The sequence below is a fragment of the Anguilla rostrata genome, chromosome 11 (assembly GCF_018555375.3).
Source record: "Anguilla rostrata isolate EN2019 chromosome 11, ASM1855537v3, whole genome shotgun sequence".
Lineage (NCBI taxonomy): Eukaryota > Metazoa > Chordata > Actinopteri > Anguilliformes > Anguillidae > Anguilla > Anguilla rostrata.
In genome coordinates this window covers 23,821,914-23,840,494 of record NC_057943.1, presented here as the reverse complement: position 1 = coordinate 23,840,494, position 18,581 = coordinate 23,821,914, and the positions used below count along the sequence as shown (strand labels likewise).

The 18,581-nt window shown below is 43.4% G+C and overlaps 1 protein-coding gene across 1 annotated transcript in view; it reads left to right on the top strand.

Annotated features, from left to right (window-relative positions):
* The first annotated feature begins 4,701 nt into the window (after positions 1-4,701).
* The window catches only part of bltp3a (bridge-like lipid transfer protein family member 3A), a 36,075-nt gene continuing 22,195 nt past the window's right edge, over positions 4,702-18,581 (top strand). The window contains exons 1-5 of the mRNA XM_064298848.1: positions 4,702-4,737; positions 6,944-7,048; positions 8,005-8,076; positions 9,575-10,980; positions 17,160-17,322. Of these exons, the coding sequence (XP_064154918.1) occupies positions 10,937-10,980; positions 17,160-17,322 (207 nt within the window). The 5' untranslated portion in view covers positions 4,702-4,737; positions 6,944-7,048; positions 8,005-8,076; positions 9,575-10,936. The remainder of the gene's footprint in view (positions 4,738-6,943; positions 7,049-8,004; positions 8,077-9,574; positions 10,981-17,159; positions 17,323-18,581) is intronic.

Here is an 18,581-nt window from a genome sequence, read left to right as displayed (position 1 = left end):
ACAAGGAACGTCGCTAGACGGCGGTGGTGCGAGTGGTCATGATTGCGTCATCTGTTGCTATTCCAAAATACATTTCCCATTGGTATATCATTTATTTATTTAATTATCTGTACACACACACAAAAAAATAAAAGTAAAATAAATAATAATAATCAGACACCCTATTTATTTATTATTTTTTATCTCGTAGATGATATTTTTGCCATTAGATAATATTTGTGACTGAAGATATTAACATTTTACTATGTGACATCCCATCCAGCATGCTGACGGTGTACAAGCGGAAAAGCATAATTTATCAATTTATTTATTCTGATTGATGTCTTTAATGTTTGTTCTTTGCTAGGTTCAAGAATGAAAATGGCATGCCAGTGTACTGTGTACAGCAGACTTAGCCATTCTAGAATCAAGGCCCTGTAAGGAGTGGAAGCTACAAGTAGCACCAGATATTTCACCAATCAGTACACTAAGAAATGGCACAAACTGTTACACGTTGGGAATGTTATTTTTGTACCTGTTAAGTACTTTTCAAAATACAACATTGATATTTAATTAAGCAAATGTTGTGTCTTGATGTTGCTGATATAGATAATATAAGAACACAAGTATTTTATGACTCAACCTGAAGTATTGTTGGTAGTTTTATTAACCAATTTTGAGAATGTAAAACCTCTATTAGATTCCCTGTTCATTTCATTTTGCTTGAGTCTGACCATATTAAGGGTCTTCAATCTTTCTTCTTGCACACCTAGAACCAATTTAGTTATATCTTTTTGTACGTTTCAAGAGCTTCTTTATATTACAGTGGTGGCCAGAACTGTACTGAAATCGAATTAAGGCATTATATCATGTTTATATAACCTTTGATTTTTAATTTGTGATGTATTAATTTGTACTTTGACTTAGCAGTATGTCCCAGTGTAATGTTGGATGTTCTTTACCTCTAAAACACAACATAGGTTAGTCATATGCAATGCAGTACACTAAATATATATTCTGAGCTGCAATGTCATCATTAAACAAAAATGTGGCTTGCATGCTCACCAGTTCCTCTAAATTGTACTATGGCAGATGTGATCGTATGCACTATACATAGTGCCCTCCAAAAGGAATGGTAGTGTGTTATTTTTGCTTTATACTTAATGCATTTGATTGTGAGATTGAAAGATGAATATGAGGCAATGGACCTCTTCACATACAACAAATTTATCATAACGTGTACAATCACAAACATTTCGCATCATTCTTGTTATTCTATAATTTGTTTTGGTAAGATCATAAAGTCTATGTGTGTTTGAAACATGTAAGATCCGCTTTGTGACTGTAATTCTGTTGTATTTAATGATATCGTAAATCTGGGCATAAAACTTATAGAAGTTTAATATTTAAAAAAATTTAACAATCAACTTATATGCAAAACACCTCATTTGGAGAAAGAGGTTGTGTAACCAAGAGGTTTTGGTTTTCCTCCATGGGAAATCCCATTGTTTTTCGGACTTTACAACACTAATGCCACAGTAATGATGTGTTTTTGTAGGCCAAACTGGAAGTTTATTCCACCATGGGTTTCCTCGGCAGATTTCCTATGCTTTTTCCCCATAGGGATTTGATTTCTGTAGAAAAATAAGGTCTGTGTTGCTAGCAGGTTGCTGTATTGAAACAACAGTGGTTGTTGCATGCAGTATGGAAACTTGAGTGGTGGTTGGTGGAATGTGACGATTGCTGTAGTTTCAATATAGCAATTTAGCAACTTACTCTTTTAAAGGGTATAACAGCTTCAAATATCAAGGTTGAGATGTTAATGGGTGTAATTCATAGAGCAAAACGTGAAACTCTCTTGAGCTTATTTTAACAACAGACCTTATTTTCTGCAGAAATCCATGTTTTAGGATTACAAAGTGTGGCACTCATCCTCTGATACAGATGGGATACATACAAAATTGATGTTTCACAAATACCATGCTGTTTTTTCATAGGATCTTTTAAAGAACAAAATTAAGAATAATTTTTAGAATGAGGTATAATATGTTTCTGTAAAATGGTAAACCATATAAACATGTAAATACCATGAAATAAAAGCTGATTGTACCCATCATATTCATCCTTTGATCTAAAATCCAAATGTCTTAAGTATATAGTAAAAATAAAAATTTCTCTACTGTTTCCATACTTTTGGAGGGCACTGTAATGTCTGCCTCGATAAATGTAATATATGTGAATAATGAGACAACTTGTTCTGAAGAGCCTCTTTACAAGTAAGCAAGGACATTGTTGCAAATCACTTTTAAAAAACACATTATATTGCTCATAATTTATGTCAATGAAGTGACATTAAAATACTTACATTTAAAGAGGGTTTGAAGGTACAAGCATCTGCATTTGCTTAGCTCAATAGAATAATTCTGATATGCTCCACAATAATAGGCTATCTGAGCTCCATGTGATGGTTTAATTTAGAAGTACATATTTGAAACTTCTCTTAAAATTTTACATATTTTTACTTATTTTACATCAATTATTTTGATGAAAACCATTTGAATTTTCATTTGCTTGTTTCGAGGTATCTGTTAGGTGCACAGTTATTGTCATTAGATTAGGCGGTAGTAAACATCAGTAGCAGGAAATTTCACATTGTAAAATATACTGTACGTTGTGATGGAACATATTGAAAAGATTATGACTTTAAAAAAGAGTTCCATTATTGAAGAGCTCAAACGCGAGAGTTTCACCCAAAGACATGATTTTACCCATTGTCAAAGTACCTCTCATCAAACATGATTTAAAACGACAAAAATAACGTCACTTCCGCTTATACAGGAAGAACACTACGGTTCTACTAACTAACGGTGTGAGGAGATGCCGAAGTAAGTGTTTATTATGCCATTAAACAGTGTTTTTACACCTGTTTTTCTTCAGTATATAGTGAACATAGTGAATTTTGTAAATAGAAAGAAATATCAGAAGTAATATACAAGACTTTATATCTTTGTTTTTAGTTGGAATGGTTGTGCACGTGTAATATGAATACACGGGCAAGCAATTCATTCAAACTGCTAATGCTAGATAGCGCGGTTTATCAGTGGTTTAAAGTCGTTTAGGGTTATGAATACTAAAGCTTAACAGATTGCTTATATGTAATTTACTGGCATATAGCGAATGCAGCTGGTAGCCAGCTACGTTTGCTTACTTGCTAGCTAATGCTAAATGAAATTACTAGATTGACGTGACTTCAGGTTTGTTTGAAGCTGCTTCGCTGGCCAGCCAATTACAGGCGTATAGCTATGAACAATGGGTTGCATTGACAGTAATTACTTACGATCTTGACATTCTTAACAAATGCCTTCTTTTATTTATCCAGGTTTTATTGTGATTACTGTGACACGTACTTGACTCATGATTCGGTAAGTCTGGGAAGAAAAATCTTATAGCGGTCACCAACAGTCACTGGAATATAGTGGTATTTTAGTCTTTTATTCAGATAGGATTATCATGGTTATTCAAATGAATGGAATATTAGTGATCCCTGAGATCACGAAAAGGAACGTTTACCGACTGCCTCAGCGTGGTGTTTAATTCAGAAAAAATAATTTAGATTAATAATGTGTGGTCGTACTGTGACCTTCGATGTGCACTAGAACGGAATGCGCTTCGAAGTCTATGGCCATCGTCTCCCCGGGAATTATGTTGGTCCTTCAGTTGGAGAAGCGAAATCCACAGGTGCTAGTTCACAGTGTCTCGGGTCATTGTTCACGGTTGGAAGAAAACGGGATCTCGAACGATCTTGCCCTTCTCATGGTCGCAGTGGACCGCAAATGATGCGAATACAAGCTGCTGAAATTGGGTTTCTTTGTAGGGTGGCAGGGCTTACTGTCCATGATAGGGTGAGGTGCTCAGCTATCCAGGAGGACCTCAAAGTAGAGCCACTGCTGCTCCACATTGATGGGAGTCAGTTGAGGTGGTTTGTACATCTGATAAGGATGCCTACTGGGCGACTCCCTCTGGAGGTATTCTGGGCACGGCCACCGGGGAGGGGGGCAGACCTAGGACACGCTGGAGGGATTATATCCACCAGCTGGCCTGGGATCACCTTGGGATCCACCGGGATGAGTCGGTGGAAGTCTCTGGGGCGAGGGACGTCTGGGCTGTTGTGCTTGCCCTGTTGCCACCGCGACCTTGATTTAGAAACTTGGTTGGACTTGGTTAGAAAATAAATCGATGGAATACATGTTTTAAGCTCTTGGACTTGGCGTGTTTGCTAGTTAGGCGAGGACTAATGTTAGTGAACAAAGCAAAAAGAACATGTATTTAGCTATTTATTCCTTGCTTAGTGCTTGTTTCAACTGGATGCAATTTGTGAACGTACTTGTTGGCAGCCTTCCGTAAGAAAAACGCACTGCAGTGGACGCAAGCACAAGGAGAATGTGAAAGACTACTACCAGAAATGGATGGAGGAGCAAGCACAGAGCCTCATTGATAAAACCAGTAAGTGAATTGGTGCGAGTGTGGCAGTTTCTCTTTTGCAGGCACTCTTTATTTGTTCATTCTGCTATATCATGTTCAGTCATGCATAAAACTAAAGATTTGTTGTGGGATAAGATCATGATGAAGAGAATTTTCAGTGTTTATTTATTTATTTTTCCAAAGCTGCTGCTTTTCAGCAGGGCAAGATTCCGCCCACGCCCTTCCCTGGAGCCCCACCCCCAGGCGGAGCCATGATACCCCCTCCGCCCAACATAAGTAAGTCGGGTCCAGTGGAGCTGGGAGTTCATTTGAAGCACTTCATGTGTTACACGTCAAACACAGAAACTTCTTAAGCATTCCAAAAGATGGACAAGAATTGTATTAGTGGTTTGATTCAAATTTTCACATAAGTGCGCAGTGAAATTATACAAGCCGAAAACATAATTGTAGAAGCCATAACATTTAATTTGCCCATAGCACATACCCAAGGATGATGCAACTTGTCAACACAAGTAATTTAAAGTAATAATCTCGAAGATTTTCATTAAAATAAATGTCTGTTAAGTCACTATCTATCGCTTGGCTGGTGCATATATAGTGATAGCATATTGTCCTCACTCCGGAAAATACAGGCGCATGTTAGTGGCGTTCCTACGGTGCCACAGAGAGGGTAGGCGGAGCTAAAGCAACAGGCTTAAACTCACTTGTGTGCGAGCGGCGCACTGTTTTTTCCGGTGTCTGCTAGCGTTACAATAACAGAGAAAGGGAGGGGGGGGTATGAAACCCTAAAAGGTTTCTGTGTAACATGAGGCCATATTATTTCTTGATGTAGATTTCGTATTACATTTGATGACAATGTAACGTTACTAAATTACATAGCTATTTGTACAGATAACGCTAGCTACTGGACCATGTCAATAAAGGCAACATTACTTTGGACAACGTTGCGCACAGTATCCATCTCATATCAGGTAATGTTGCGTTAGCTAGCTAGCTAATGTAATTAACACAATCTAATGTCAGCTAACAATTAGAAAAAACGGTAGCTAACGCTATAGACCGGTACCGACCTCGCAGACCGTCTCTCAAATGCAATGCTACCTTGTTGCAACGTTGCAATGTAGCTAACTAAAGGCCAGTTCAGATCAATGATTCGCAACGAGACTGGATGCAACTTGCAAAATTCAAAGACGTCTGATTGTAAACGTTCTAAAACTGCACTTGGAGATTTGACAGTGTCTTTGACCTAGGCAACGGCTTGCAGACGCTCTGTCAACAAAGCACTTACAACCGCTGCAATTTTACATCAGCAACATTTAAACCATTTATCGTTGCGAATCATGTCTGAATGCCTAACATTACCGTTATTACTTGCCAAGGGTGTCATATATTTGGTAAGGTAAATGATGCAAGCTTCATACGCGCTTTTATCCACAAGCGCTACATTGATGCTCTCATCGCCAAGCATTAGGGATTAGTTCTTGCTCAAGGACATTCGAGCCAGGGAAGGGCTTGAACCGGCAACCTTACATGCCAGACAATCGGTCATACTCGACTATTGCCATTTGATTGGAATAAAGCCGGGGTATAGATGGAGCAGAGCCGGGTCTGATTTCTGTGTAAAGATGTCAAGCCGGAGAAAACTAAATAAAAGAATACGGCAGTATGGATTAGCGTTGTTATTATTTTATTACGCTTCCTCGTATGTTCCTTCAGCCTTCATGCCCTTTTTTGAAGAAATCTCCTTCGTTTTTGTTTTATTCTTCTTATTCTGATGGCTAATTTAACACCCAGCTGAGCTTTATTCTCGAACAGTTTAGCTAGTAAAACCAGAAACAACAAGGCAGTTGTTTCAAAAATATCACACAACCATCATTCACGAAAAGCCTGTTTATTGTGCACGAGATGCATAATTGCACGAGCAATTCTTCTCTGCAGTGTAAAGATGTTCATACCGAGCAAAAGGTGGACAAAGAACGTTCGTGGAAATTGATCATCACTAATTCTACCCCAGGTCTGCTAGACTGCTACAGCATTTTAACCCGGCTCGGCAGTGTAAAGACAGCTTAAGTTAGCCTAATGTTAGACAATGAATGGGTATGTACATAACGTTACTTGTATAACAACCATTTTTTATTCAGTAAATAATAACTGTAGTTGGCCTGGCATAGGTGCCAACTGACTGATGTCACACAAGCGACACTGGTTGGATCCGGTTGGATCTATGGGAAGTGAGGTCCAAAAACACACCTGCAATTTCCGCTTCTCGCCATTGGTACCGCCAAAGAGAACGAAATGGAAATCTTCGAGATTGTAACTTTAAATGTACATGTAAATGTCTTTTTGATGCATTTGCTGCATCTTTATGGCATCTAATATATTAATTCAACTTTGTTTTAGTCTCATCTGTCTATGTAAAGGATAGCAAGTTAGATGTTTGATTTTTAGTTGTGAGTTTCATATGGGTCCCATTTCCCCACAGGTGGTCCACCGCGCCCTGGAATGCTACCAGCGCCCCCTATGGGTGGTCCTCCCATGATGCCTATGATGGGCCCGCCTCCACCTGGGATGATGCCTGGTGGACCAGGTGAGATGGTCAAGCTCACTTATTGCATTTGTTTCACACTAGTCTCACTCCCTCAACAGTTTTGCCTTTCAGAGATGTACGTTTTCATAGTTGAAGCACGGAAACTAGCGACAACTTTGTATCTCAGCTCTGCTGCTGGAACAAGTTTGTATTTGCATATTAATCTCATGTAGTAATGGAGATGATATTCAGAAATATAATACTGTTTCTATAGTACTGTCACAGAATTAATTCCTCCATGTTGAGCCATCTCATTTGATTATTTAGAATTACAGTATGTTCTGTTTTGTTATTTTAAACATTTAATGTAACATTAAAATGATTGTACTGGTAATTGAGATTCAGATTATACTTATAATTTTATGTATTAATTTTGTGTATGACCAGTCAGGCAAATTCTAGGAATGGAGTTTGTTGTGTTGTGGGGGTGAAATGCCAGTTATTCGTGCTTTGCATGGAAAGCTTCCTCTGGTTCCTTATTTGCACTTTGTTGTCAGAAACCTGTTTCTGTGGCCTGGGTCACATTTAAGGGGCAATGTGGCTTGGAGCCAGTCATTTCCAGAATGGGGCATGGGGAGGGTGGGCCTCAGAGGGCGCTTGCTAAGATTCTTCTGCCACAGCATTTTGGGCAAATGTGAGATTTATGAAATGGACGTCTCCAAATCGAAAGATTTTCTCCAGCTAAAGTAGAGGTATACATCCGAGCACTCTTCTGCTGCAGAAGTCTTGGAAAGTCTTGATTTCCCTTCAGAATTCTTGCTCTGACCTCAAACCTTGGTCTCCTGAAAATCTGACCCGTCAATGGGAGTCTAATCTCAGCAGCGCCCAAGCGTGGCATCTCCTTCTACTTTCCGCTTTCGCGGCCAGGAGAGCGGGAGGGGGGGAGAAAAATGTTTGTCGGTGGCGACCTAGGGGCCAAACGTTGACCAGCAGGAGGTGCTCTTGTTGTCTTTAAGAAACTAGAAAAGAACAGCTGATCCGAATCGGACCAGACTGTGGCATCTTCCCACGCTTCCACCTGGAGCCAGGCAAGTCCCCCCACCTTCACACCCCCACGGCAGCGGCCACAGCCGTTACGCAGTCACCTGACCTCCGCTTCCCTTTGTTTTTCCTCCCTTTTTTGTTTTTCTTAAAATGATTAGCCGTTCAACTCTTAAGTGTTAGTATTTTTTAAATCAAATATCATCCACTTTTCCATCTGAAAGATACACATTGATGGCTGTGGTTTTTTCAATTGTGAATAAAATATGAATGTGGGGAAAGCATTCATTTTAAACCGGTGTCACACATTAAGTGTTTTCTTGCTTGACTTGGCCTTGTGACACACAGTGGTATAGCAGAGCTGTTTGGCAAGTTTGCTCTGCTCTTTTAAAGCAGTGGTTGAACAAAATTTCTATGTAAATTCAAGACTGTTTAAATTAATACATTTTTTTGAACAAAGGAACCCCGGAAAGATTGCATTGTAAATATTTACTTGTGATGTTTAATGTAGATCTCCTGGTGGAATGTGTTATGTCTGATGACGTATCTGTATTTCAATCATTATTCTTCTTTGCACAAAGTGCTACAATAAGCATATCAGTTGTTATGCATATTGTACTACGGATTGCCCTGCTGAAGGTCATTTTTACATCCGCAGCAGTGACCCTTGATATAAACAGCACGCCTGGATATGAACAGTGATTTGTTGGTGTAGGGCACACCTTTGAGAGGAACCACACGGGGATTATTGTAGGGAAGCACAGCTGCCCCTGCCTCCTGCTCTGGAAGAGAGCATTGTAGAGCACAGCCAGCACCTGATGCTTAGCCACACTGCCCCAGTTAAGACTGCCCCCGGGTTAATGGGGCAAGCATGGCTGACTGTCCACGGCTATGTCATTGTGTGCGTGCGTGCATGGCGGTCTCAACTTAAACATGTTTGAACATCTGATCGTGTGCATTGTTTGTACTTACTGCTATGGAGCATGACTTATAAGAGACGTGGCTACTGTTTCAGAAGTATGGAATCTTAAATTTCTCCATTGCAAGGCCTTGTACTCTTGAGACTTCCTATTTGGAAAGTTGTTTTGTGTTGGATCGGATGTCCGTAGCACCTCTTGCGACTGTGGGATGTCATATCTGGACCCTCCAGTTAGCTTTCGTTGGGTATGCAGGCATGTCGTAGTGAGCTTGGATCTGCTTGTCACTAACTGAACTGCAAAATTTGAACGTTCGCATATGTTGAGGGGCATTTGTGTCCCTCCCCCTGTCTTGTGTCCACATGTAATGTATAACTTTAAAAAAAGAAAAACATTTCTGGTGACTGTACTTGCGACATTAGCTAGTATGCATGCATTTCATTTGAACCATTTGTGAGATGAAATGCAGCATCAAGTCATTTTCTGCATGCATATTTTCCCCCTGTATGGATATTCTAATAAAGGCCACTATAAAGCACTAGCCATTTTAGATGTCTGTTACGGGGCTGTATTTGTATATAGCTGTTTGACTGCGGCCTCAACAGTGTTATTTTTATCTGCTATGCAGCCCCAGGCATGCGACCGCCAATGGGAGGCCATATGCAGATGATGCCTGGACCGCCCATGATGCGCCCTCCATCTCGCCCCATGATGGTGCCCATCAGACCTGGCATGGTGCGGCCCGATCGATAGGCGCCGCCGCCCTCGCCTCCTGAGACATGACTGCTGCTGCTGCAACCCACCACCCACCGATCTGGAGTTTAGTGCATTTTCTGATGGCGGGTGAACACCTCCTCGCTCCACTTGGTTTCACTGTGTGTACCAGGTTTTCATTTGAAGTTTTGACAAGCTTTTTGGGTGCCATGATTTTAATGTTTCTTTTTTTTTGTTTTTTTTTTATTTTGTACTGTGTTGAGTGATAAATTATTTGAATCCTGTTGTGCAAAATGTTTTTTTTTCCCTGTGTGAACAGTTTCAGCCCAAAAAGCTGAAGAATAAATTGTGAAACAAAAGGAGTGTCTTGGGTCTGGCAGCTATAAGATGCTTTTGTTCTGTGCTTATGTATCTTTATTTTGTCACTTCAGTGATGTTGTATGAAGCTTCAATTTCTTTCTCTGACATTTCCTAAGTAATGGAAAAGATTGACATTTATTTGCAAAAGCTGTGGTGCAGGTACAAAGTGGATCATAGATGGGTTTGTAATGTTGTACTTGCCATGTTGTCCTCAGGTCACATTTTTGCTGTCAGTTTTAAATGAGACTACACTACTCATTACATTATTGAGTTAAAAAAAATATTTTAAGATTGCACACTTCATGTTCTCTGTGTTCTTCACCTGGCCTGTTTAAATAAATTTGCTCGAAATGAGCAAATCACTCCGAATCAACAGATTTTTAATTCTGAATCTACAATCTCTTTATTAGAAAGGGATAGTTGTCTTTATTTCCTTTGAGCCATTACAAAGATTCTAGTTACAGTACATCTGATTCAGGTATGTGGTGGATGGTCTCATTGTTATTAAAAACAGTATGCTTTATAAATGCTGTATATAAATATAAATAAACGCACTTCATTGTAAAAACAGTTGTCATTGTTTTGAAAAGCAGGAATTATGACTTGGAATGAATTTGTTCTAGCTGTTTTTTTAATATTCAATGGGTGGCGCTAGAATGCCATAAAATGGTTTGCGTTGTTGAGACGGGCCATTTTGGCTCAAAAGTAAACTCATTCGTCTGTGTCCACCTTTTAATAGCGCTGTGCTTTCTGGGACGGTGGAAGACTGGATGACCGGCGCTCTTGAGTGCCCTGGATGAAAACTAAAAAGGGTTTTTTTTTCTTCTCTTTTTGAAGATGCCGGACGGGGGAAAATGTGGTAGAACAGAGGGTCCTCTAAAAAGCAATTTCTGGTCTCCTTAAGGGGTCGCCAGCCATGGCAGGGATTATTAAAAAGCAAATCTTGAAACATTTATCCAGGTAAGAGAGCGTGATCTAAAATGTGTGCTGTGTGACAGTGTGATCCCAAAAGCAGGCTAGCAACCATTATAGCTAGCGATTTGAATGCGAATTAGCTCGTTAGCGAGCTAGCTAAATCACACGTCATTGACCAAAGCCAACTTATTTTTAATTTATGTTCCTAACAAGCGATATTAAAATGCACAAAATAGCAAACAGTTTGAATTAGTAGGTGGCTAGCCAGCCACACAACTAGCTGGGTCACTTCTCCAGTTTAGCTTGCTAACTAGAGGGTTGAAAAACGGTTTAACGTTAAAGCGTACACAGCTGGCATCCAGCTATAACGTTAGCTGAGGGTTAGTCTGCTGGATATTTTCTTGGCTTTGTTTTCCTATGTCATGCCAATGTTATACCTGTCTTCTGAAATGCGTTATTAGCTATCTGCTAACTTAGTTTACGTAAACTAACTGATTTGTTGGATCCACTCAGTTCACTGGTCAATTTGAGGAAGATTGACAATAGATAATTACCATTTAGGAATCTTGTGCCGTTGTAATAACCATGTAATTTGATGTCAATCGGAATTCGGTATATCTCACCACTTGACATAGAAGAAGGCTGGGTTTAATTGTTCCCAATGACGTAATCCGCGCCTCACAGTTGCCTTATTATTAACCTGCAAACAGGCTTGTTGCAACCTGGTAGCATATAGCTAGCAAGTGTTCATTGTTACTCTTTTTTCAATCCCTAGCTTTAAGATCGCTACGCTGTTGCCACTGAATGCGTAGACAAGCGCCTTTTCTACGGTATTGAATACTGATTGTCAACATTACATGTAAATTTGAATTTGATAACCAATAAATATATAACGATATATATCTCAATGTAAAAAACAGAAATAAAATTCCAAGTTACAAGTACTGCACTAATTTTCAATTAATGCACAGTCGTGATGTGTCAATGCAAGCGACAATACATAAGACTGTTAGGATTTTAGAAAGCGTGCTCGGCAGGTTTCTACCAAGCAGTGCCTCTCAAACATGCAACCAAGCACTGTTTGTCGTTGACATATATACCTAAGTGATAGTATGCTAGTTGCATACATTAGTCCTCTAGAAGGCTCAGTTGAATCACGACCAGAACGTTTTTTGTGTGCAAATACTAGGGGCCAATGTGTCTTTCAGTTTTCTGGTAAGCTTTAAGAACAAGTTGTCCCTACAAATGTTTCTGTGGCCTGTTCCTTTTACGTGTGGTGTTTGAAATAAGTGATTCCCAACTACATAAGGCAAGGATAACATCTTATTTCAAAGTAGAGGTTATACTGGTCTGTATCAATAGACCAATTAAAGAGATTTATAATGGGAAAAAAAAGATTGCCTACCAGCTCGGTGGAATCGCTGGAAGGAGACTGATGACTCCAGAATTGAATGGTAGCTTGCGATGTCTGGTTCAAATTTCTGAATGAAAACGGAAAAAGGCTACCACCTGACTTTCCTTTTCATTCTGGTCACCACTAATACGCCTTATTCATCCTTGAATTGCATGATTAGGCTACCTCAACCTGTTCCACCTATGTTATTCTCTCTCCCGTTTTACAGAAAGTATCTGCTGGCATTTATTTGGACTAATTTTTTGTCATTTTAGAAAGTGAAACCCTAGTAATGTGCCCCGTGAGGTGTATTAGCACACACATCTGCCATGGAAGGGCTGTTGTCTTCCTGAAATAACACTTTTCAAATGTATATGAGTAATACATATTGACAGGTGTCCTGTAAACAGATTTGTGCTAATGTGTTTGTCCACATACAGAAAAACACCTCATTTAAGTATCTGTGCTGGTGACTTATACATTTAAATTTATAATAAATAGTTAAAATTTTTAGGCTAAATGTGTTTAGGCTAAAGTTTATTTAGCCTTTTAGTACCAAGACAGTGAGTGCGAACACACAATATCCTGAATTGCCTTTTTTGTTGCGAAGTTGCAGCAGTGTTTTATTTAGCAATTGAAGAAGACATTGGGTTAGAGTAGCCTAATAGGCGCACATAGGCCCTGCTCCCATTATAGCAGCGAAGCTCTGGTGTTTGGCCCGTGACACTGCTGACTCTTGTGTCAGCTTGAGGATCATTTTGAAATCTTGAGTTTCCCCAAAACCAGCAGCTTCACGCTACGACTTCTGTGTTCGTGTGAGGCACATGACCGTTTCGGTCGCTATTACAAGTAACCTACTGCTGGTCGCCAGCCATTCAGGCAGTGGATTTACATATCTCCCTGCTGCCTTCCAGCCATGTCTGACTTGTTACGCTGCTCGGCGGGCTTGTTGCATATCATGCATACTGAATGAATCCAGCCGGGGGGACCAACCGGCAGTTGTGTATTCACCCCAAAATGAACTGCGGTGGCATTTTCGTGGCTTTGCCAGTGTTTCCTCGCCCTGTAAAATAGGCTTTTCCCGGTGGTGAGCTGTAAGTAGCCTGGGCTGTTTTGGCAGCTGCCCTTTAAATAGACCCTTTATGGTGTTTCCCACTTTCTTTTGGGTCAGTGGAAGAAAGAACCCCTCGTTTTAGCAGAGGCTTTGTGTGTCTGCTCTGCGTGTGCAGAAAGGAGTTGGAGAGGCGTCAGCAGAGATGAGTTTGGACTGAGGGAGATTAGATTAGAGGAGAGGGCTGCAGCTCCGATAAGGTTTTGATCCTTAGCGGTCATAGGCTAGATTTCACAGAAACGCACTGACGCACTGGGCCAAACCCAGGGCTGGAAGCAGGTTGTGATTCAACAAAGACAGGTTACAAACACAGGCTCTTGTTCATCTTCTGTAGTTATTTTTATAAACTTGGGTTTGATGGTTGAAATTGATATTAATATTCATATTTTAGGAAAATAGCACTTTGGTGCATAGCCTGCATTTCAGCCAGGTTTGGGGCTGTGGAACTGGTTTGACACCATTGCTTCACACGCCTAGCGTTCCCTGTTTTGTTCCCCCAGGTTGTCTTTTGCAACCCTAAAGTATAGCTGGAGTTTGCGCTGTGGAGTTCTGCTTGTTTTTTTCAGCTTTTTAGAGGAAAGGCCACTGGCATTATATAACCCCTCTGTCAGATTGAAAAATGTGTGGAAATGTCCTTCTGCTTTCAGTTGCAATTTGTGGTTGATGACCTCAGGATCTGTAGCCTGTCTTAGTGAATTCTGTGGGTACAATTTCAGTTGCAGTTTGAATAATTGAGGTGCTTGTTTATCCCTTTCAGTTTAACGTGAAAGTGGATTTCATTGGCTGCAACATTGGCTGTGGTCTCTGTACAGCCAAGAAAACAGCCTGGCCTTTTGCCAGGGAATGCCAAGGGGCAAGATGTGCATGTCTGTCTCTGTTTTTGCTGCACTGAAAACGGTTTCCCTTTTTGGAAACGGCAGTGAAAACCTTGGTTATCAGGGTCAATCATTTTTAATGTGGCCCGACCGCAGTAGGCCACTGCAAAACATCACGCGTTCTTGGCCGGACCCCCTTCTCGCTTTGGCCTGGTGCTGGCAGCCCGGGGTCCCCTGGGAAAGTGAGTTCACACTTGGCCTGCCGCGTGTGCTGTTTCTTATCCGAGGTGTTTTTAGGAAGCGTGGCCTGGCTGGCGGCTCTGGTAGGGGAAGGTTGCTTCGGGCCTCTCGGGAGGGGTGACTCAGTGCGCCTAGCGCCCCGCGCTAACGCTCAGGACAGCCGGCTCCCCGTCTGGCAGGGTGGGGTTCGGACCCCGGGGCAGGCGCGATAAACAGGCTAGTGTGTACAGGGGGCTTGGAAGACGCGCTGGTGGGGGCGAGGCCGAGTTATAGCCCAGTTCTGATCAGCCGTGTCACGGTCACCTCAACGCCCCGATCTGCATTCACTTCCTGTCCGTTTCGGTCAGGCGCTCGCCGCCAAGGTCACGAGGACCCGGGCAGGAGAGCCTTCTTCCCCCAAACGGCCGGCCAATCAGCTGGAGCCATCAGCGTCGTCCGGGGCAACTGCGCCCTCGTCCCCGCGCCCAGCCTGCTTCCGCACCAGCGCCAGCGTTCCTGTTCCACGGTGGAACTCAATCCCTTTCTCCCCCCCTCCGTTCAAATGCCCCCCCTCCAAGTGTTTTCCTCCCCCTGAGGCCGGCCAGTTGCTTTCCCGAAGTAATCGATTGCGATTACGTGTCAGGTAGGACCTGTAAAGAGAGCTTGGCGTTTCCTGACTGCCGGTGTCAGAACGGTCCGATGCAGCAGGAGACGGGGTCACCCTGTGAAGACGTGTGTTTAATTTCACCCGTTGGGTGGAGACCTTGCTTCTGCTCTGTCGTGCCAGCCTCTCTGCGTCCTCACAGCTGGCTCCTTTTAAATGAGGCCAGGGAGCGAAGCGGAGATAAAACAGCCGGTTTGCTGGAGCTCTTTTCTGGGATAATGATGCGAAGCACGTTAGTTCTTCCTCAGCACTTGCTGTCCTGAAGAGACTTTGAGTTAGCATATTTTTTATTAATGCTATGAACTGTATAGGGACGGTTCCTGCTAGCTTCTACTGCTCTGCTGAAATGTGTGTGTGTGTGTGTGTGTGTGTGTGCGTGTGCGTGTGCGTGTGCGTGTGCGTGTGCGTGTGCGCGTGCGCGTGCGCGTGCGCGTGCGCGTGCGCGTGCGCGTGTGCGCGTGTGTGTGTGTGTGTATGTTCTTGTGTGTATTCCTATGTATTCTTTATGTGTGATGTATGTGATGAATGCAAGTGTGTGCAATCTCGTTCTTTTTATTTACGTTTGTGACATTTATCCACTGTTGCAAAAATCAAATGGAATGGAAGGTGGTAACCTGACTGGGCGACCAGGTATCCAGTACAGGTGGTCAAAGCTGCTCCTTTGCCGTGGGTTGGTGGGCCGGTGCCATTAACGTCAGTCCCTGACTGATGCTGTTTGCGCAGGAGGAGAGAACTCACACAGTGGGCAGGGCACACGCTGGTCACGATGTACTCCAGTTGCCATGGTGAAAACAGCAGCAATATTGCTAGGCTGTGTGCAGGCATTTAGCTTTCCATCACCCAGGTGTTCTGCAGTTTTATTTTACTCTTCCTCTTGGCAGTCCTTTGAAAGGGCATTTTGTAATTAGCATGGCCTTTAATGGCAGGGGGATTAAGTTCTAGTCGCTCCCTGTTGTCATTACGTAAGACTCCCGCACACACACGCAAACTGCCTGTCCGTGGCTTCGCTGCGACTTAAAATGCCGCACAGCACCATGGGACGCCTCTGCCGCTCCTCCAGAAAGCTTTGAAGCCACTGGAGCAAGCTGTCTGATGAGGGAGTTTAATTAAATGTTCTTTTTTTAGTGCAGCTTGTCCTCACGCTGAGGTCCTGATGTGTGGGATAAAGCGGGCCTTTCTCAGACACGGCGTGCTCTGACTATGCACAGCCTTTCTGCCTGATTTTAATAGGTCTGAGGGGCAGGGTGTGGAGGGGCAGGGTGTGGAGGGGGCAGGGTGTGGAAAGGGCAGGGTGTGGAAGCTCTTTTCCGGGTGACTGTAATCTGCTGCAGACGGCTCTATCTGGGGGCATATGGCTGAAGGTTACGAGGTCAGTTGAGCTGCCCTGCTTTTGTTAGGGCCAGCTGGACAATGGGTCCTGTTGTAATGGGGGGCGGGACGGGGAAAGGGGGAGCACGAGCATCGCGCGCTGCCGTTCTGTCCGGATATGAGCCCTCCTGATCCCGCCTGCCCCGGTGGCCTCTGGCCCCCTTCTGCTCAGTACTCCCCTGTTTACAGGCAATAGCCCACTCCCCCACCCTGAGCCTGAGAAACGTGGCAGACAAACGCGAGTCAGCTAACGTGCTCGTCAGCCTCCCTGATCGTGATGTGAATGTCAGAGCCTGCATTGTAGAGAACGGGTGTCGCAGTCTCCCTCAGCCTCGGCGCAGGGAATTCTGGGAATGCTTCTTGGCCCTCTCTGAAAGTGCACAGTCATCCGACGGCAGAAGCTTTTTTCTTCGCTCATTAAAGTGTTGTACTTTGGCTCATCAGTTCTGCGGGTGGGAAGGAGTGGCTCCAGGCGGCTAAATCGCGTCCTGGTCTTCAGCAGGGCCGCCCTCACAGAAACGGGGCTCGGCTTGGCCAGGACCCCGGCTTCCCTGCGCCGCTCTCCCCTCTCCATAGTTCCCCTGGCGCCAGACATTCCGTAATGGTAAAATGACGGGGTCTGGTCCTAACGAACGCTTCTGTCTCCCCACGCAGGTTCACCAAGAACCTCTCCCCCGACAAGATCAACCTGAGCACGCTCAAGGGGGAGGGGCAGCTGTCGAACCTGGAGCTGGACGAGGAGGTGCTGCAGAACATGCTGGACCTGCCCACCTGGCTGGCCGTCACCCGCGTCTACTGCAACAAGGCCGCCATCCGAGTGAGGCTCCGCCCCTGATCGTCGCTGCTCGTTATTTTATTATTACGCCGCTTAGGAGCAGTCAGCTCAGATCCCCCAAAGCCCCGAAGCATTCACTTTGTCACAGTTAAAAGTGCCGTCGAGAATGGTGGAGACCTGAATATTCAACACGGTTAATTGGTTCAAGGCAAATGAAAACTGCACTGAAAACACCTAAGGTGCTGTTAAAATATGTGTCTGTAATATAAGGGAAACTGCATGCACACATGCTGTTATGGTCCAGTCAGTTCTGTACTATAGTTCATACTATATGTTCGGCCAGATTATATTTTAGTGCATCAGTATTGCATTTCAAAAAATACAGCTGCTAATTTAAATTTTTCATACGTGCTGTAGTCGATCCTGGCGGAGAGTTCAATCTGCATTTGTCCATATTGCATGCAATACCGCGGTTCATTAACCGTGCATATGAGTTCTTACACTGACCCGGCTTTCCTACCGTTCTCAAAGCATAACATATGACACCGTGTCTCAACGGACACTAATGCACTTAGAGAGCTGCCAGCATCCTGTGGAATTAGAGTTTCCCTTCCTGAAGTAAGTTTGCCGTGGCATACTTTAGGAAGCGTGTCTTTAAGCCACGTCTGTCGGATTGTCGATTGGGTTTCCCCCTGGTCTGCTGTATAACTGTTCCATTAGGCTGAAATGCATTAGTGGCCTGGCAGTGCCAAATTCCAGCCCTAAAAATAGCAGAGGAACTGTGCTGGTTAGAGGGGTAGGGCCAGGCATTAGAGCCGGAGTGCTGGACGCTGTAGGGGAGAGTGTGCAGGCAATGCCCAGTTCACATGCAGCTCATATTCCATTAATAAAACTAATGTTCTGCCCTGATTTAATATAACGTTTAACACTCATGTCTGTGAGGCCCCTAGCATTTCCGTCTCATGGAGGGAGAAAGGCCATCTGGAGGTGTGGCAGTGTGTGTGTGGGGGTGCTCCTGGGTGCAGATAACCTGGGAGCACCCTGCTCCCTCACCCCTGTGCCCTGATGTCTGAATGTTAGAGATTTTAGCGGACAGAAATGTTACCGAGGCCTATGGGCTTGAAGATTGCCCAGAAGAAGACTGCTGTTAAGAGGATGCTCGTCCTTTGTTCTGTGCGTGTGAGCGTTTGAGCGTTTGAGCGTGTGTGCGTGCGTGCGAGCGCGTGCGTGCGTGCGAGCGCGTGCATGCGTGTGAGCGTGTGTGAGCGTGTGTGAGCGTGTGTGAGCGTGTGTGAGAGCGT